The following is a 15,892-nucleotide window of genomic DNA, read 5'->3' on the forward strand; positions in this document are numbered from 1 at the left end:
GTTTACCGGCAAGTCTCTTTACTCGTTCCGTAATACAAGATCCCGCAACTTACACTAAGTCACATTGCTTGCAAGGCTTATGTGTGATGTTGTATTACCGAGTGGGCCCCGAGATACCTCTCCGTCATACGGAGTGACAAATCCCAGTCTTGATCCATACTAACTCAACTAACACCTTCGGAGATACCTGTAGAGCATCTTTATAGTCACCCAGTTACGTTGCGACGTTTGATACACACAAAGCATTCCTCCGGTGTCAGTGAGTTATATGATCTCATGGTCATAGGAATAAATACTTGACACGCAGAAAACAGTAGCAACAAAATGACACGATCAACATGCTACGTCTATTAGTTTGGGTCTAGTCCATCACGTGATTCTCCCAATGACGTGATCCAGTTATCAAGTAACAACACCTTGTTCATAATCAGAAGACACTGACTATCATCGATCAACTGGCTAGCCAACTAGAGGCATGCTAGGGACGGTGTTTCGTCTATGTATCCACACATGTAAATGAGTCTTCATTCAATACAATTATAGCATGGATAATAAACTATTATCTTGATACAGGAATTATAATAATAACTATACATTTATTATTGCCTCTAGGGCATAATTCCAACAGTGGTATGAGCAGAAAAGTAGAGATGTAGTATGAGCAAATTCATCGCAAAACCTATGATCCCCTCTTAATAGTGCGGGATCCCTATACTCAAGAATAGTAAACTTAAAGGATAGTCTACATCATCTTTTCTCAATCCCGAGCCTTCTTGACATATAAGTCTCGATCTTCTCAGACCACCTTGGCACATAATTCTCAATCTACTAAATTACTTGCCATCATGAGATACACTCAACAAATAGGATTAGTTTCCTATGTATGTGTTGTCATTAACACCAAAAGACGAATAGGGGCATGACATGCACTTTCATTAATAACATGCAAATTTGTTCCGAAAATCAGTATGTCATCAACATACAAGCAAAGGATAACTCCCTCGCCCCCACCATGGCGATAGTACACACATTTATCAGCTTCGTTTACAACAAAGCCTGCAGTTGTTAAAGTTCTTTCAAACTTCTCATGCCACTGCTTGGGTGCTTGCTTAAGTCCATATCAAAGTTGTCAGAATCGTGACTCAAGTCTTAGAATCTTACGACTTTACGATCCAAACTAGCCCCTCCGATTCTATGATTTTGCTCGTAGAATCTAAGTTTCTATGATCCTAGTAGTTATGATTCTACGATTCACGATCCTACCAATGGAGCTCCGATCCGATTCAGAATCGCGATTATGACAACCTTGGTCCATATAAAGACTTCAGCAACTTGCACATTTTTCTTTCCTGACCATCTACTACAAACCCATCTGCTTGTTCCATGTAAATTTCCTTATCCAACTCTCCATTTAGGAAAGCGGTCTTAATATCCATTTGATGAACGAGAAGACCATGTGAGGCGGCTAGTGAAAGTAGTACTCGAATAGTGGTCAGTCGAGCCACAGGTGAGTAAGTATCAAAGAAGTCTTCACCTTCCTTTTGGGTATAACCCTTAGCCATGAGTCGTGCCTTGTACTTTTCGATAGTACCATCAGGCCTAAGCTTCTTCTTGAATACCCATTTGCATCAGATAGGTTTGCACCCATAAGGACGATCAATGATCTCCCAAGTTTCATTTGCCAAGATGGAATCCATCTCACTACGGGCTGCTTCCTTCCAGTAGTCAGCATCTTCAGATGCATAAGCCTCTGAAATAGAACTCGGAGTGTCATCTATGAGATACACAAGAAAATCATCACCAAAGGACTTTGCAGTCCTCTGTCTCTTGCTCCTGGTAGGAACTTCATTGTTCTCCTCCACGGTATTTTGAAAATGTTCCATCGAAATGATAGGTTCAGTAATTGTAACTAATTCATTATTCGATGAATTAGACATCTCGTGATTAGATGAGGTAGCCATATCCTTCATGGGAAAGATATCTTCGAAGAAAGTCGCATCATTCGACTCCATGATTGTACCGACATGCATGTCAGATACCTCAGATTTTATAACCAAGAATCTATATCCAATACTATGAAAAGCATATCCCAGGAAAACACAATCCACAGTTTTTGGTCCTAGATTGCGCTTCTTTGGGATTGGCACATTGACTTTTGCCACACAACCCCAAGTTTGTACATAAGAGAGTTTTAACCTTTTCTTTTCCCATTCCTCGAATGGAGTTATCTCTTTGTTCTTTGTGAGAACTCGGTTCAGGACATGACATGCAGTCAATATCGCCTCCCGCCAGCATGCCTTGGAGAGACCCGATGTGTCTAACATGTCATTAACCAAATCAGTTAGAGTACGGTTCTTTCTTTCGGCTACCCCATTTGACTGAGGTGAATAGGGAGGCGTCCTCTCATGGATTATACCATGTTCCGCACAGAAAGAATCAAATTCATTTAAAAAATACTCTCCACCACGATCGAACCTAAGCCTCTTGATCTTACGATCAAGTTGGTTTTCTGCTTCAGCTTTATAGATCTTGAAAAAGTTCAAGGCCTCATCCTTAGATGTCAGAAGATACACTTGGCAGTATCTAGTAGAGTCATCAATTAATGTCATGAAATATTTCTTTCCACCTTTTGTCAAAATACCATTCATTTCACATAGATCTGAATGTATGAGCTCTAGTGGTGCACGATTAACCCGCAACCTTTTACGATAATATCATTCATCCCTGATCTTCTCTAAACCTCCTTCGCTTTAGTACACAGAAAAAGCAAATGCTTTATATCTTGGGACAAATTGGTGACATTTTCATATGTTTGTTTGCAAGCGTTACACAACAAGGGTGTCATGTAACGTCCGTGAGTTAAAAATATTAACATTTACCGAGCAAGGTAACCTCCATAACTTACTCCAGAGAGGGTTAGCCATAGTTCGTCCCATTCCATTAAATGTCACAGTTTAATTTCATACTAATGGTCCCACTCTACAGATTAAGCAAACCGGACCGAAAACATACCATTCTACATATAGCTCCAAGCAATGAAATCTGGCATGTCATGTTGTGATAGTGGAATTAGAATACATTGAACGGCCACATTGTTTGTCTAATCAAATCAACCACACTAGATAACAAAAGTCCTCCCTTTGGTGTTACAATTTTCCTATTGGCACAATTTGAAATCCAAGCAACATTTCAAATGTTCATATTTTGTCCATTCCCCACTCACCAAATATAACCGTTTTTTAGAGAGTTCACACCAATGGTTTAATTCGTACTACAAAGGCAGACTAATTGGCAGGAATTATTACATGTGCCCCGTATTGTAAGGGCACTAGGCATTTAGTTATTCAAAAGATGTGCACTAATTGCACAGTAAGAACTGAGGATATCGCTTTCATTAGAGCAACCTAATAATCACGAGCGCAAGTCACTCAAAATAGACGAGAGTATGATGATGAAGTATATAACTGACTACCAAAAGAGGAATGTCTTCTTAGTCACTATAGAGATCAGTTGGAGAATATATACAAGTGCCCAGGAATGAAGAGAGAATGTTATAAGCACTGGCACCACAAGATCCAGGCTCTAAACCTTTCACAAAAGAAACGACTTAAAGCCTATGTTATACATGACGACAATGAACAAACTAACTGAATAAAAACTGGTGCGCATTTACATGTGCACCAACATCTGTATGTTAGTTTTGAACCCACTATGAAAGATCAAACGACCCCTGGCCTTCGTTGATAGCATAAAGCAGCTTCTTGTGCATAACTTCCTGTAATAACGTCCCGACAACCATAGCAGAAGTCAGTTTCCAGGCAAGACAATGCCAAAAGGTAGAACAAAGATTCATCGAGCAAAAGAACCAAACCTTTGTCGAGTATGGCGGAAGTTTAAGATAGTTGGCACAAGTCATGACGCTAGGCAGATCATCATCAGCAGACTCTGCTGCTCCAGCTGCATTTGAAGTATTCGTCGCAGTCGAGGAGTGCTGGCCAAGATACAAAATGCAAAAGCTTAAATAACATGAACACAGAAACGATGTCATTCTGCATTGCTACAACAGGCTTACCTTCCTAACGATAGTCAGCTTCGGATTTAGGGAGGCTAAGCCACCAGGTGGAAGCCGAGGAGCACCAGTCACAAACTGGCAGAAAGCATGTTGTTGCTCCGGAGTAAATTCCGTCATGATCTCAAGTAGCTGCAAACCAACAGCACAAACATTAAACCGAAGTTCCAAAGTTCTGAAATAAAAGCTGTGTGAAGATATGTGCCTTCTTTAAAAGATAAGGGATGTACTCACATTGACAATTGCTGGACTCTTCGAGGTATAACCATGATCAAACTTTATATGCTCGACCAGTGTCTCCGGCTGCATTACATGCATTTGCTCAGAACCAAGTTAAGATACTAATTATAGAAGGGAGAAAGAAAGTTAAGAGGGCATTACCTCCCAAAGTTCCCGTCGACCACAAATGAGATAGTCAAGCTCTTGAGGAGAAAATATTTGTAGTGATGATATGTCAAATACCTGAATTAGAAAAATAAAAATGTTTTAAGAGAAATGCAAAGCTAAATATCAATGAGAAGTATCTTAGAAAAATGAGAAAACCTGATTAAATCCAGCTTTGAATGCTTCTACTTGACGTATTATTCCAGTCTTTAGTGTAGCCTCCACTACCAACGAAATGTACTCTTCTAAGTTGTAAATGCAGACCTACAGGAAGTTAAAATAACAATGAATAGTTAGAAGCAAAAGCTGAAGTAATGACAACACAAGAACCTAATCTACTCCATCACATACCACTGTATTTTCTTCACCTTCCTTCAGAACAAAATCCGGATAGCCCGGAAGAGTAAAATCTAAGCATAGGTCTTCAATAGGAGCACCACGGAAGCTCAAATCTTCTATTTGTTGACTATAATTAGAGCAGGACTCCAGAAATCGCTTGCGCTCAACAAGAACTTGCAACTCTTGCAGTATTTTACCGAACTCGGCATCAAAAGATAGTATGTCATACAAATCAAGTTCCTAGCAAAGCAAAATATTATGGCGTCAATACAGAAGACAGTAGATAAAATAAAAAAAACACCACGACTTGACAAAAAGGTGGAAGGGGTTATTGGAATGGATCTACTGCAAGCAGGTTCTCATGCTTACTTGTCCAAGTAGAAGCTTATAAAATGCTGTTGACAAAGGCAAGTCAAGAAGCCTTCCATCTTGCAATGCTTTTGCCATGATTCGACCAACCAAGCGGAAATACTCAACAACTTTGAAGAATTTACTACCCTCTGAAGAAGCAGTACTAGGTGGCCAAGGCCGAGGGAACAAGCCAAGAGGTGCTTGTATCAAGTTCCTGCTATCAGCAGGTGAAATCGAATCATGTTTTTTAGCTTCTAAAGAATCAGAATCAGATCTCCATAATCCTAAGCCAATCCTTTGCAGGTCATGACTTAAGAGGGTATAGAATTCCAAAGTTGGACCAAGTCCAGTTCCAACTTCACCAAAGTATTCAACTTCAAGAACAGCCTTCTGATTGGAGAACATCTCCATTACTTTGGCAGCAGAATCCAGGATCCGGTTACGAGAAACACGAACTTTCTGACGTTGCAATCTACCAATCCGGACTTCTCTTTCAGTCGCAGAGTTATTATTATCCCCCTGTTGTTGCTGAAGACGGTTCAATGCCCTAGATAACCCAAAAGCTGTGGAGTAGAAGTGCTGTCTTCTTGTTTCAAAAGGGAACAGAAATGGGCAAGCTTTGGTCATCTGATAACACCAAGAAGGTAAACTACCACTACAGAGTGCAAGAACATCCTGAATTTGCCGAGCAAGCTTTGGTGTCAACTTACTGCTGATAAACTCCTCTGAGGGTACCTTAGCTCCGGTGCCATATAACCCATCCAGGGTACCAACTTTTCCCTCTATAAAATCATCACAGGTTGCCTGTAGTCTCAGACGAGGAGATAGCTGATTTAATCCCTCCAATACACGCAACAGTGCTAAGATATTGTAAGTTTGGGTCGATTTCTCAATATCACAAGGAAGTTCTCCTTGCAAAATGCTATCAAGAAGAGAAATGCATTGTTCTTGAGATGTAGCTCGGCAAAAATCTGATTTGGACGATTTCAGCACTAAAGATGAACCTCTGGTTGATTCCCTATCCACTTCATTATCAGCCTTTTGATATGTTATAGTGAACATATCACTCCAGAGACGGCTTCCATCATTGGGTAAATCAGAACCACCCAACCTTTCCTCATCATCCTCATCATGAACTACTTGCTGTTGCATAGCTTGATATACAGTCAAATGCTTGCTAAGCTGCTTGCCGCCAGCTGTAAATATCAATTTGTTGGAATGCTCATGTGCACTAGTTCCAAGTGGAAGGCCACGCCTATCCTGGCTACCTCTGACACCACGACTACCAACAGAAGCAAGCCCAGCCATGGCAGCTGCAGCAAACGACATTGCGCCCCGAGAACCAAGTGTGCTTGGAGTTCTAAGTTCAACAGAACCTGCTCCCCTGCTACTAAAAGTATTTTTTATGCTGGAGCCAGATGAGGGTTGTGTCTGGTTATCATTTGCTATCGAGGCAATACTAGATCCACCATCAGCATCTGCTAGTTTTACATCATGCACTCTCTCTGGGACACAGTCAGGAAGAGACCCACGTAGAACCTGAAGATTTTCAACAAAAATATGTAGTTTTCAGTCATGCCCACTAAAGCCACGCTAACTTGAAGAAAAACAAAGAGATCAATCGAAGAAACTTTGAAATACTACCTCATGATCATCATCATCTTCATCATCTGAGACATCATCATCGTCATCACCAAGCATCAAAGCATCATCAGCCTCGAAGGGAGATGCACCCAGTTCTTCGTCCTGCATGTAGAAAACAGAATGTATCATGCACAACGAACATAAATACAATAATAAAGTTCAATATTCACATGACATAGTGTACAAGAATTGGATCAGAACTTTGTTCAGGGATAAGGGAATTACTAAAATAGTAGTCCAGTTTCCAACGCATAAGTGATCTACTTTGTTGTAGTTATGTACAGGTGAGTCCTGGTATAGATATAATTAAACTGACAACTTAATTTATATATTTATCACTCAGTTAGTCAGTTATAAGCAAGAAAAGCAGTATTGCATTCGGGCAATCACGATCCAAACTTTCAACAGCGAAATGAATCGCATTGGTGGATATACTCCCACTATCACAGGTTCTCAACTATGGAATGTGCCATTACTGCTTCAGGTCCGCGCCACTCTCTCAACATACATTTATTGCATAGGATGAGGAACTGCAACAACATTTAGGCACATTCAATGGTCGAGATAGTGGGAGCACCAACCTTTACCTAAACCATTGATTTTAGTTAGACAATGTCTTCATCTACCAAAGCATTGTAGACATGGCGAGACAATATGTGCCCCCTAGATGCCATATCAAACTGCAGGTCAAAAGGCATTGTAGTCTGTAGATCTAATTTTATGAAATTCACACATTGGTTTCACAATGAAATTTGTGTTAAATAATAATTTCATAATGGTATTAATCATGTATATTTCCCTTAACAGATGCACATCAAATTACTAATGAAGGAGGGCAGATATAATCATGAAACGTCGACGAAAACAGTAGGACAGTTGTATAACGAAAATCAGCTTGGCAGCTGAGTAACTGTGGAGAGGCACTACCAAACAAAGCATATGTAGTCAAGCATCTTCATCAAATTTTGGGGAACTAGCAAAAATTCAAGACGTACTAGAGGAAATATATATTCTATAGATTATTAAGGAAATGAGTCCATAATGAACAACAAACCTCTGAGCTACTGTGACCGTGCGCTGGCTTCACTTCTGCGTCTTTCTCTAAAGCAACTTTTCTGCGTGCTGCAGTCCTAGTATGTGGTCCTTTTGGTTCATCCGACGTCGATTTAACAACAGCTTTGCCTTTTCCCTTGGATGTGTTTCCACTCCCCTCCTGAATATCCTTCTTAGTTGCAGAATCAGCATCAGCCAATGATTTCGACCTAGTCGAGGGCCGCCGAACAGATTGAGTTGACGAAGCCACTGGTGCTGTTGCACTAGGCACCCCAGATTCAGAATTCTTTCCAGATGACACTGCAGGATAAGATATTGACTCGCTACGCTGGATTCTAGGCCAAAGGAAATCTTCAACTGCTGCTAGACTTGCCAAGGGATCAATAAGAACTATATTGGATGAATAATCCTTGAGTGTCTTTTCACCCGGTGCTCGACACAGGCGCAGCTTCAGGGGCTGGGATAGAGCACTTAATCCAGAGGATGGACGAGATCCTCCCAAACTGGACGTCCTTCCAGAATGGCTAATCACAACAGGGAACCGTTCCAGTGAAGACAGCGCACTTTGCAGTTTTTGAACTAAGAATGCCATTGGAGTTTGATTCCCTGCCGCATCATTTGGAAGGGCAACATATATAAATGTTTTATATCGCCTGAGTGCCAGGTGACGCAACTTGGGTAGGTTTGCTTCGGACACCTTTTCCTTTCCAAAGGTTCCACAGGACAAATAATTAAGCAACGCTGAGATAACTCCACTCCCAATAAACTCAAACGTGGAAACCCCATCCCCATTGCTAAGTTCAGACAATATTTTAGCTATGATGTCGTCTAACTGTTCCTCAACATTGCATAAGATATCAAAATCATCACCTCCCAGTGACTTTGATTTCCCTTTAGCTTTTGTTTTAACAGTGTCTGCAGTGGCATTTAATTTTGCACAGAGTGCCCGTAGCTTCAAAAGGTCATCAGTAACTGCAATATCACTTGAGCCGGGTTCAGAGGGGAAGTACTTATCTTTGAATAACTTTGCGCGATCACTAACTGAAGCACGAATACTAGTATTTGGACTTTCTAGCGTGCTTGGTAGTGAATTGGCAATAGTAGTATGGGAACTCTTTGGTTCATCCAAGGAATTATTATCAGTATTCCCAGCACTGCTGCGTCGGCGGCTGCGTCTTGAACGTGAAGATGTACATGTACCAGAATCAATATCCTTATCCTGTGGTGGTACTTGAAAAAGCATTGGACTTGAGATTTCCTGGCATATAAGCGACTCTACAGCATGAACAACACCTTCCCTCACAAACATCTTCGAAAATGTTCCAGGGAGCTTTTCCATCAGAATTTCAGCTATCTGAAGAGCAGGAACCAACACATGTGGATCTTTCCAAGCTAAGATGCCAGCTAAGAAGCTGCAAAGGTGAATATCAGGTTAGATGGAACCAGAGGTACACAAGTATATGTACAACAGTAAGCCGGAATGGCATCTGAAGTTTCGTATTAGCACCTGGATATGTTTGTTGTGCCATGGAGAATTTCAATCATTTCCGCTGAGCTGTAATACATTAATTTAGCAATAACAGATAAGCATTTATGACGTATTGGTCCATTTACACTGGAGCCATACACCTGCAAGGGATAGAGCGTATCCAAACAATGTATCAGATAACAGTATTTCAATAATGTTTATCATCAGCAATCAACATCAACTGATACATCAGCAAACCAAGGGACTGACCTGTGTCATGGTAGGCAATATATCCATGCCAAATTGCTGGAGAAGTTCAGGCTGATCATGCAGTAACTTCTCCCGGCCTGAGACTTTAATATCTGTTGAACCAGACTCGCCTTGCTTGCTAGAACCAGGTTTCTTTACAGAAGAGCCTTTCATAAAAACATGGGAATGCGCTGGTAAAGAAATGGTTCCAGCAGGTAGAGGAGGAAGCAATTCGTTGGCGAGGTTCACAATTTCATACATCTGTGTGACACAACAAAGAATATTAGCATATGAAAACAAGCTGCAAATTACCATAGAACTACTATAAGAAACTCTTGGCTTTGATTTAAAAAGAAAATGGAACAAGTAATATAGGTATGATGTCAAGATTATTAAGGTTAACAAACAGTGGCAGAGCGCCATCTATGTGGGTCACCTACCGCCAGTCTAGCGCATCTCTAAACCTTGATCAAAGTCAATAACATCATTGTGAATTTCATATTACGACTGGAAGGAGAAAATCAGGTAGACAACAGAGAGGTCTATGAGCAGTTAAACAGAGAGTTCAAGTCAAATCCCTAATTCTATCTACCACATTGTTTGCTCACTGTTATAGCTTGCAGCACCGCACAAAGACCAGGAGCACGGGAAACGTTTGGCAAATTATTATATACTGTTCACAATACATGTTCTGAACTTTCTTACAAACATTTAAATTTTTACTGGACTACACAAACCACAGAATAAGTATCTAGCATGCAACTTTCTTCCAAATTTTGAAATTTCTGTTGTGTGATATTAATTTCAGTTTGCCAAACAAAACTGAATTGTATGCACACTTGAGTGAATCTAAAACTGAAAAACAAAATATCACTCAAAAAGCTTCATCAGCTAAGTCAGATAAAACAACAACCGAACAGAGTCATCAACCGATGGCATTCAAATAAAACGGTAAGTAGCTATAATCTAGCTCGATATAGCCTTCATAAAGCAATAATAATCACCTGATCAGCTGGCCTAGTGGGGGATACAGTTGTACCAGCAACCAAACCAGAACCTGAAAGGATATCTTTGAGTGTGCCGCTAATTCCATGGAGGAGGAGCGTTTTAGCTGCCAATGGAGATCCACTTGCACATATTGACAGAACACGAATTACTCCCTTCAAGGATATATGAGCCAGAGTTAGCAAATTTGCGTAAATACTACAGTAGTAGCAATACAAAGTGAAATAGAAGCATACTGTGTATGTTAATGTACTCAGTGATGCTTGTCCCGCTGAGTTGCTAACAGCTATTAAGCTAGCAGCTTGTGCAACCAATCCATGATTGCACAACTGATCCAGTTTCTCTGAAGATGAAGCAAATGATTCTGCTATACGAGTCAGGCAAACGGAAGCATGTTCCAGCACCTGAAATAAATCGATACAGAACAACAGCATCTAAGAATAGATGATATCATGGCATGATAAGGGTATCCAAATACAAACAACAAGCATACTTTTGCGTCATGGTAGTTCAGAAGATTTGTTAGCAGTGGAACCGCTTCCATTACAAAATCTGAGGCATCTGAAGGAAGCTTCCTACATATATTAGCGGCTGTAGATAACGCAACTCTCTGTATACATTTAACCAAAAAAACAACTGTGAGTAATAATAAAAATGTAGTACATGTGTACAACAAAAAGATAAAGTGATATGACAAATTATTATGTCCCAAGTTCTAAATGCTGCAAAAAGAATAAGTTCGTATTGAGAATGTTACGTCTAAATGCTGGCAAAACATAAAAGTATTTAGCAAAATTACTTGAACACCGGTGGAGAAGAAGTCAAGATATGATAGCACTGCCATTAGCGCGCCAGCCCTCAAGCAGGCAGTTGGATGCTCCTGGGATATCTTCTTAAGTGCTTGCAATGACTAAAATACCCAGAAAAGGCATAAGAAATGTTAGCACCACATCAAGACCATTCATACAAATATGCAAATCCTAGCAATGACAGATTCTTTGTGCAGCATATTTTAAACGACAGCACAAAATAAGGAAAATGGCTAATCTAAAGTGCCACAGAAGCAATAAAATACCAAAATCTAACAAAGTAATTCAAGTGTCCTAGGTGATAAAGCTGATAGTGGTAGATACTACTCAATAACATATTCGGAGCGGCAAATTAGATTCAATAGCACAAATGGTTACAAAGGAATTCAAACTGATGATATCAAGTTAATTCACATTGTTTTGAATTAGACCCAAGAAAAGTAGAAGTATAATATCCATAAGATAGGAAGGCAGAGAGAAAACACAGCCAGAAACCGGATACATGAATCTTAGCATCTGATTTCCAACCCACTTCTTAGTATTTCAGATGGATCGTTACAGTACCACATACACAGGCATGATATTAGACCCTGAATATTACAGATGAAAAACATGTTCAAATAGCTAGCTTAGTCATGCAGCAATAGGTGATCTGGCACAGCAAAACCGTGTTAAACAGCACCTATGTGCTCGGCAGGAGGACACCATGATCAGGCCTAGAAAGTCTTCTAAGGGGCCGATGAGGTCCTTAGATGGATTTGAGTTCGCTGGTGAGGATTTGGAGTCCGAGTCCTCCTGCGGCAGCAGAGGAAGGGAAGACCTCTCCATGCCGACAAGCTCCCTAAGGCTTCAGCCAACATCCTTGAGGTGACTATCAGGCCTTTTTTCATCCAACCATTTTTTCTTTCATGTGTCTCCTATCCTTAGCTTCTTCCCTCCCAGAGCGGGCAGTGACTAGATCCTAGGCAGGACCCTAGGCTGCTAAGGATTCACCTTCAGCCTAACCCTCTAGATATTTCTTGTAATATCGTTAAATGGTGAGGTACTGAACTAGGAAGTATTTAACCTTCTCACCCATATTCATTTTAGAACTAAAATGGGGAGAGAAAAAAACACAGCTACACAAAAGGCACACTACTCACCAGCAAGTCCAAATATTACAAATGAGCTGCAACACTTGAAGGAAACTCATCTACCGTGGGTTAAGGCATAATCATGCATAATACAGTAAAAAAAATGGTTCAATAAGCATTGATCTGGATCAGGCAACATGATATAGAAGCAGCATATACTATAAACAGAACAAACGATGCAACAGAACAGTGCTCACCTGCTCCGCAAGGTCCATGTACTCAATGGTGAGAAGCCGGGCGCAGAAGCATGCCACTGCACCATAGTGCACAACGGCGGAGCAGGATGACGGGAGCACGTCGCAGAGGTGGGTCAGGGCCCGGGCTGCGAGCAGCATGATGTCGGGGTTGCTCTCATGGTTGAGCAGCCCGACCAGAACAGGCACGAAGGAGTCAACCGAGAAGCCGGCGAGGGTGTCCTCGGTGCCAATGGACAGCATCTCGCCGAGCTGCGTCAGCGCCTCCACCTGGCGGCCCTCCTCCCCGTCGGCGCGGAGGCCCGCGAGCATGCTCTTCATCCGCGCGCCGTTGGGCCCGGACATGGACGAGGAGGAGGCAGCCGCGGCGGCGGCGGAGAGGGCGGACGACGGCAGCATGTCGTCCAGGCCGGCGCCGAGCTTCCTTAGCAGCCCCTGCAGGGCGGTGCTGGCGGAGGTGAGGCCGTGGGGGAAGGCCCCGTGGGCGTCGTCGTCGTCCTCCATGCCGTCGAAGCTGAGGCCGAGCATCCGCTCGGCCTCGCGCAGGCGGGAGCTCTCGGAGGGCTCCTGCTGCTCCTTGCCCTTGTCGGCGTTGGAGGCGCGGCCGCCGCGGCGGCGGGGCGGGGGGTTGCCGCTGGCGTCGGCGGGGAAGTCCATCGGGGGCTGCGGGGCGGGCGGGGAGAGGACGACGGAGCGGCGGGCGCGGGTGGGGCTAGGGTTAGGGTTGGGGCGGGCGCGCTTGGAGGGGCGGGCCGAGGAGGAGGAGGAGGGGGTGGTGGAGGAAGACGACGAGGCTTCCGCCCGCTTGCGGCTGCGCGTTTCCATACAAAGGGGGAGGAGGATGGGGAGGGGGGCGGCGGCCGCCTCGGGGGAGGCGGCGGCGGCGGCGGCGGCGGCGCGGCGCGGCGGATTAGGAGGCGGTGGGAGGGGGCATCGATGGGGAGGGGGGCGATCGGGGGAGATCTGGGTGGGGATTTTGTTGATTGATTTGGGGAGCAGGGAGGGGAGGCGGTGCGGGTGGGGACTGCGGCTTGCGCTGCGTGGGCGGCGACGTGAGATAAGAGAGAGAGAGAGAGAGAGAGAGAGAGAGAGGCCTCCTTTACCGGATGGGATGGGACGCGTGAGGAGGGCCGCTTGGGCTTTTGCGGGGTTGTTCGCCTCTCCTGCCCACGAGCACCGCACCGCACCGCACCGCCCCGCCCTCTCTTGGGCATTAAAAAGAAAAAAGAAATTTCTCAAAAGAAAACAAAAACAAAACAAAATATCTCAAAAGATTAGAAATATAACGTAAAATGAAAATTCAACATACCAGGTAAACCAAAATTGTATGCGCCTCTCTCTAAAGGAAAAAAATATATACCGAGAAAAGTAAGATAGCACAGTTAAGGTAAGGAACACATAAACCAAAAACCAACAAGGAAACTCCTTGATAACAAGTGAAGTCGCACCAAAATCATCTGAATTGGTCGTCTCCACTCTTTTCGTATGTCGGCTTGTATCAAGTGATAGTGATAGACATCATTCGTAAGTGAGAAATCAATGTGTAAGTCTATGAACATACAGGTGTGTCGAGTAGTTGGATGTCTTGTAATAGTAATACAAATAAAACCCTTGTATACCTCCAACAATCTTATAAGGGTGTCAATCTTGCCGGTTGGATGAGCCTATTAAAAGATAGTGTATGATAAATATTTTTGATATTTTAAATAAAATAAAAGTAAGAAAATAATTCAACGTGTAAATGTTTTTGTTGTATTTTAGAAAATGTTGTCAATTTATTCAAATTTCAAAGTTCACGGCCCCTCGTCTCCTACCTCCGAGCGAATACACTTCGATGGAACATGGAGCCAAGTTTTACATAAGGAGTTGCAACAACCTTTTCTAACTAAAATATACGTGACTTTATTCATGGACCGTCGCCCCCAAACAACGCGAAACTCATCAAAAGCTCCAAGCAACACTTTGATCTCCTCACCTAGTTACCCATTAGCTCAGAGATCTTTTTGAATAGATACTACTTTTCTTGCCACCACTTGCGAGCCCGTCTCTACGATCACCTTCTGGGCATGTAGTTCTTGTGCAAGAACAATGGCTCGTATACACGCAAGGAGCTCTGTCACCTCAACATTGGCAGCTACGGGAAAAAATGGCATGCATGTGCAATGAATCCGCCATGGCTATTCCGAAGAACAAGACCAGAACTCCCGAGCCCTGGTCTTTTCAAAGAGCACCGTCCACATTAGCCTTGATCACCTTCTGGACATGTAGTTGTTGTTTTCTGTGTTTTTTTGGCTTTTCAGAAAATCAGTATCAAACGAAGTCCAAATGCAACGGAAGTTTTTAACGATTTTTTCTGGACAAAAATAAGAAATGAAAGCTTTGGAGGAGACCAGACGCCACATGGGTGGTGCCAAGCCAACAGGACGTGCCCAGGGAGTGACCGCGTCCTGATGGATTGGGACCACCTACCGACACTCCTGAACTAACTCTACTTCTATAAATCCTATATATTGAGAAAACACCGGTGAGCCACCTGAAACACTTTTTTTGCCGCAGCAAATCTCTCTTCCGTCGTAATCCCATCTGGAGCCTTGTCGGAGGGGGCATCAATCACGAAGGGCCTCTAAATCAACCTTGTTGTTCCTATTGGGATCGTAGTAATAATTCAAAAATTACCTACGTCACACCAAGATCTTCTAGGAGATGCTAGCAACGAGCAAGGGGTAGATCGCTAAGCGGAAGCATTACTATGAACACGTGTGATGGAGTCGTACTCGCAGCGATTCAGATCGCGGAAGATTTTGATCTAAGCGCCGAACAACGGTCCCTCCGCATTCAACACACGTGCAGCCCGGTGATGTCTCCTTCACCTTAATCCAGCAAGGAGAGAGGAGAAGTTGAGGGAGAGCTCCGGCAGCACGACGAAGTGGTGACGGTGGAGCTGGGTGGTACTCCGACAGGGCTTCGCCAAGCGCTATGGATGAGGAGGAGGAGGAAGAGCAGGGGTGTGCCAAGGAAGGAAGAAAACTTGTGTGTTGCAGCCCCAAAACCCTTGGTATATATAGGAGGAGGGGGAGGGTTGGCCGGCCACCCTAGGAAACCCTAGGAGGGGCGGCGCACCCTAGATGGGAGGGGCAACGACCCAAGAGGGGGCGGCGGCCAGGGTGGAGGTGGCTTGCCTCCCAAGTTGGGAG

General features: G+C 43.3%; 1 protein-coding gene across 1 annotated transcript; it reads right to left on the bottom strand.

The window, feature by feature from the left end:
* Nucleotides 1-3,446: 3,446 nt before the first annotated feature.
* LOC123424533 (E3 ubiquitin-protein ligase UPL3-like) lies at nt 3,447-13,719 on the bottom strand. Its single transcript, XM_045108161.1, has 17 exons — nt 12,702-13,719; nt 11,362-11,472; nt 11,056-11,172; nt 10,799-10,966; nt 10,562-10,717; nt 9,579-9,818; nt 9,348-9,469; nt 7,842-9,252; nt 6,788-6,889; nt 5,162-6,682; nt 4,805-5,032; nt 4,613-4,717; nt 4,451-4,531; nt 4,304-4,372; nt 4,073-4,201; nt 3,872-3,991; nt 3,447-3,775 (listed from the first exon to the last, which is right to left on the bottom strand). The coding sequence occupies exons 1-17, from the start codon at nt 13,521-13,523 to the stop codon at nt 3,710-3,712; spliced, it is 5,568 nt and encodes a 1,855-aa protein (XP_044964096.1). The 5' UTR covers nt 13,524-13,719; the 3' UTR covers nt 3,447-3,709.
* Nucleotides 13,720-15,892: the final 2,173 nt, after the last annotated feature.

The sequence above is a fragment of the Hordeum vulgare genome, chromosome 2H (assembly GCF_904849725.1).
Source record: "Hordeum vulgare subsp. vulgare chromosome 2H, MorexV3_pseudomolecules_assembly, whole genome shotgun sequence".
Taxonomy (NCBI): domain Eukaryota; kingdom Viridiplantae; phylum Streptophyta; class Magnoliopsida; order Poales; family Poaceae; genus Hordeum; species Hordeum vulgare.

Bases quoted from the DNA above. Each gene is read 5' to 3' on its own strand.
- LOC123424533 (XM_045108161.1), bottom strand. From the start codon at position 13,523: ATGGAAACGCGCAGCCGCAAGCGGGCGGAAGCCTCGTCGTCTTCCTCC. The intron at 6,683-6,787 runs GTAGTATTTCAA...GAAAATCTTCAG, and splicing joins AAGATGATGATGATCATGAG to GTTCTACGTGGGTCTCTTCC. The intron at 4,532-4,612 runs GTTTTCTCATTT...TTTCTAATTCAG, and splicing joins TCAAAGCTGGATTTAATCAG to GTATTTGACATATCATCACT.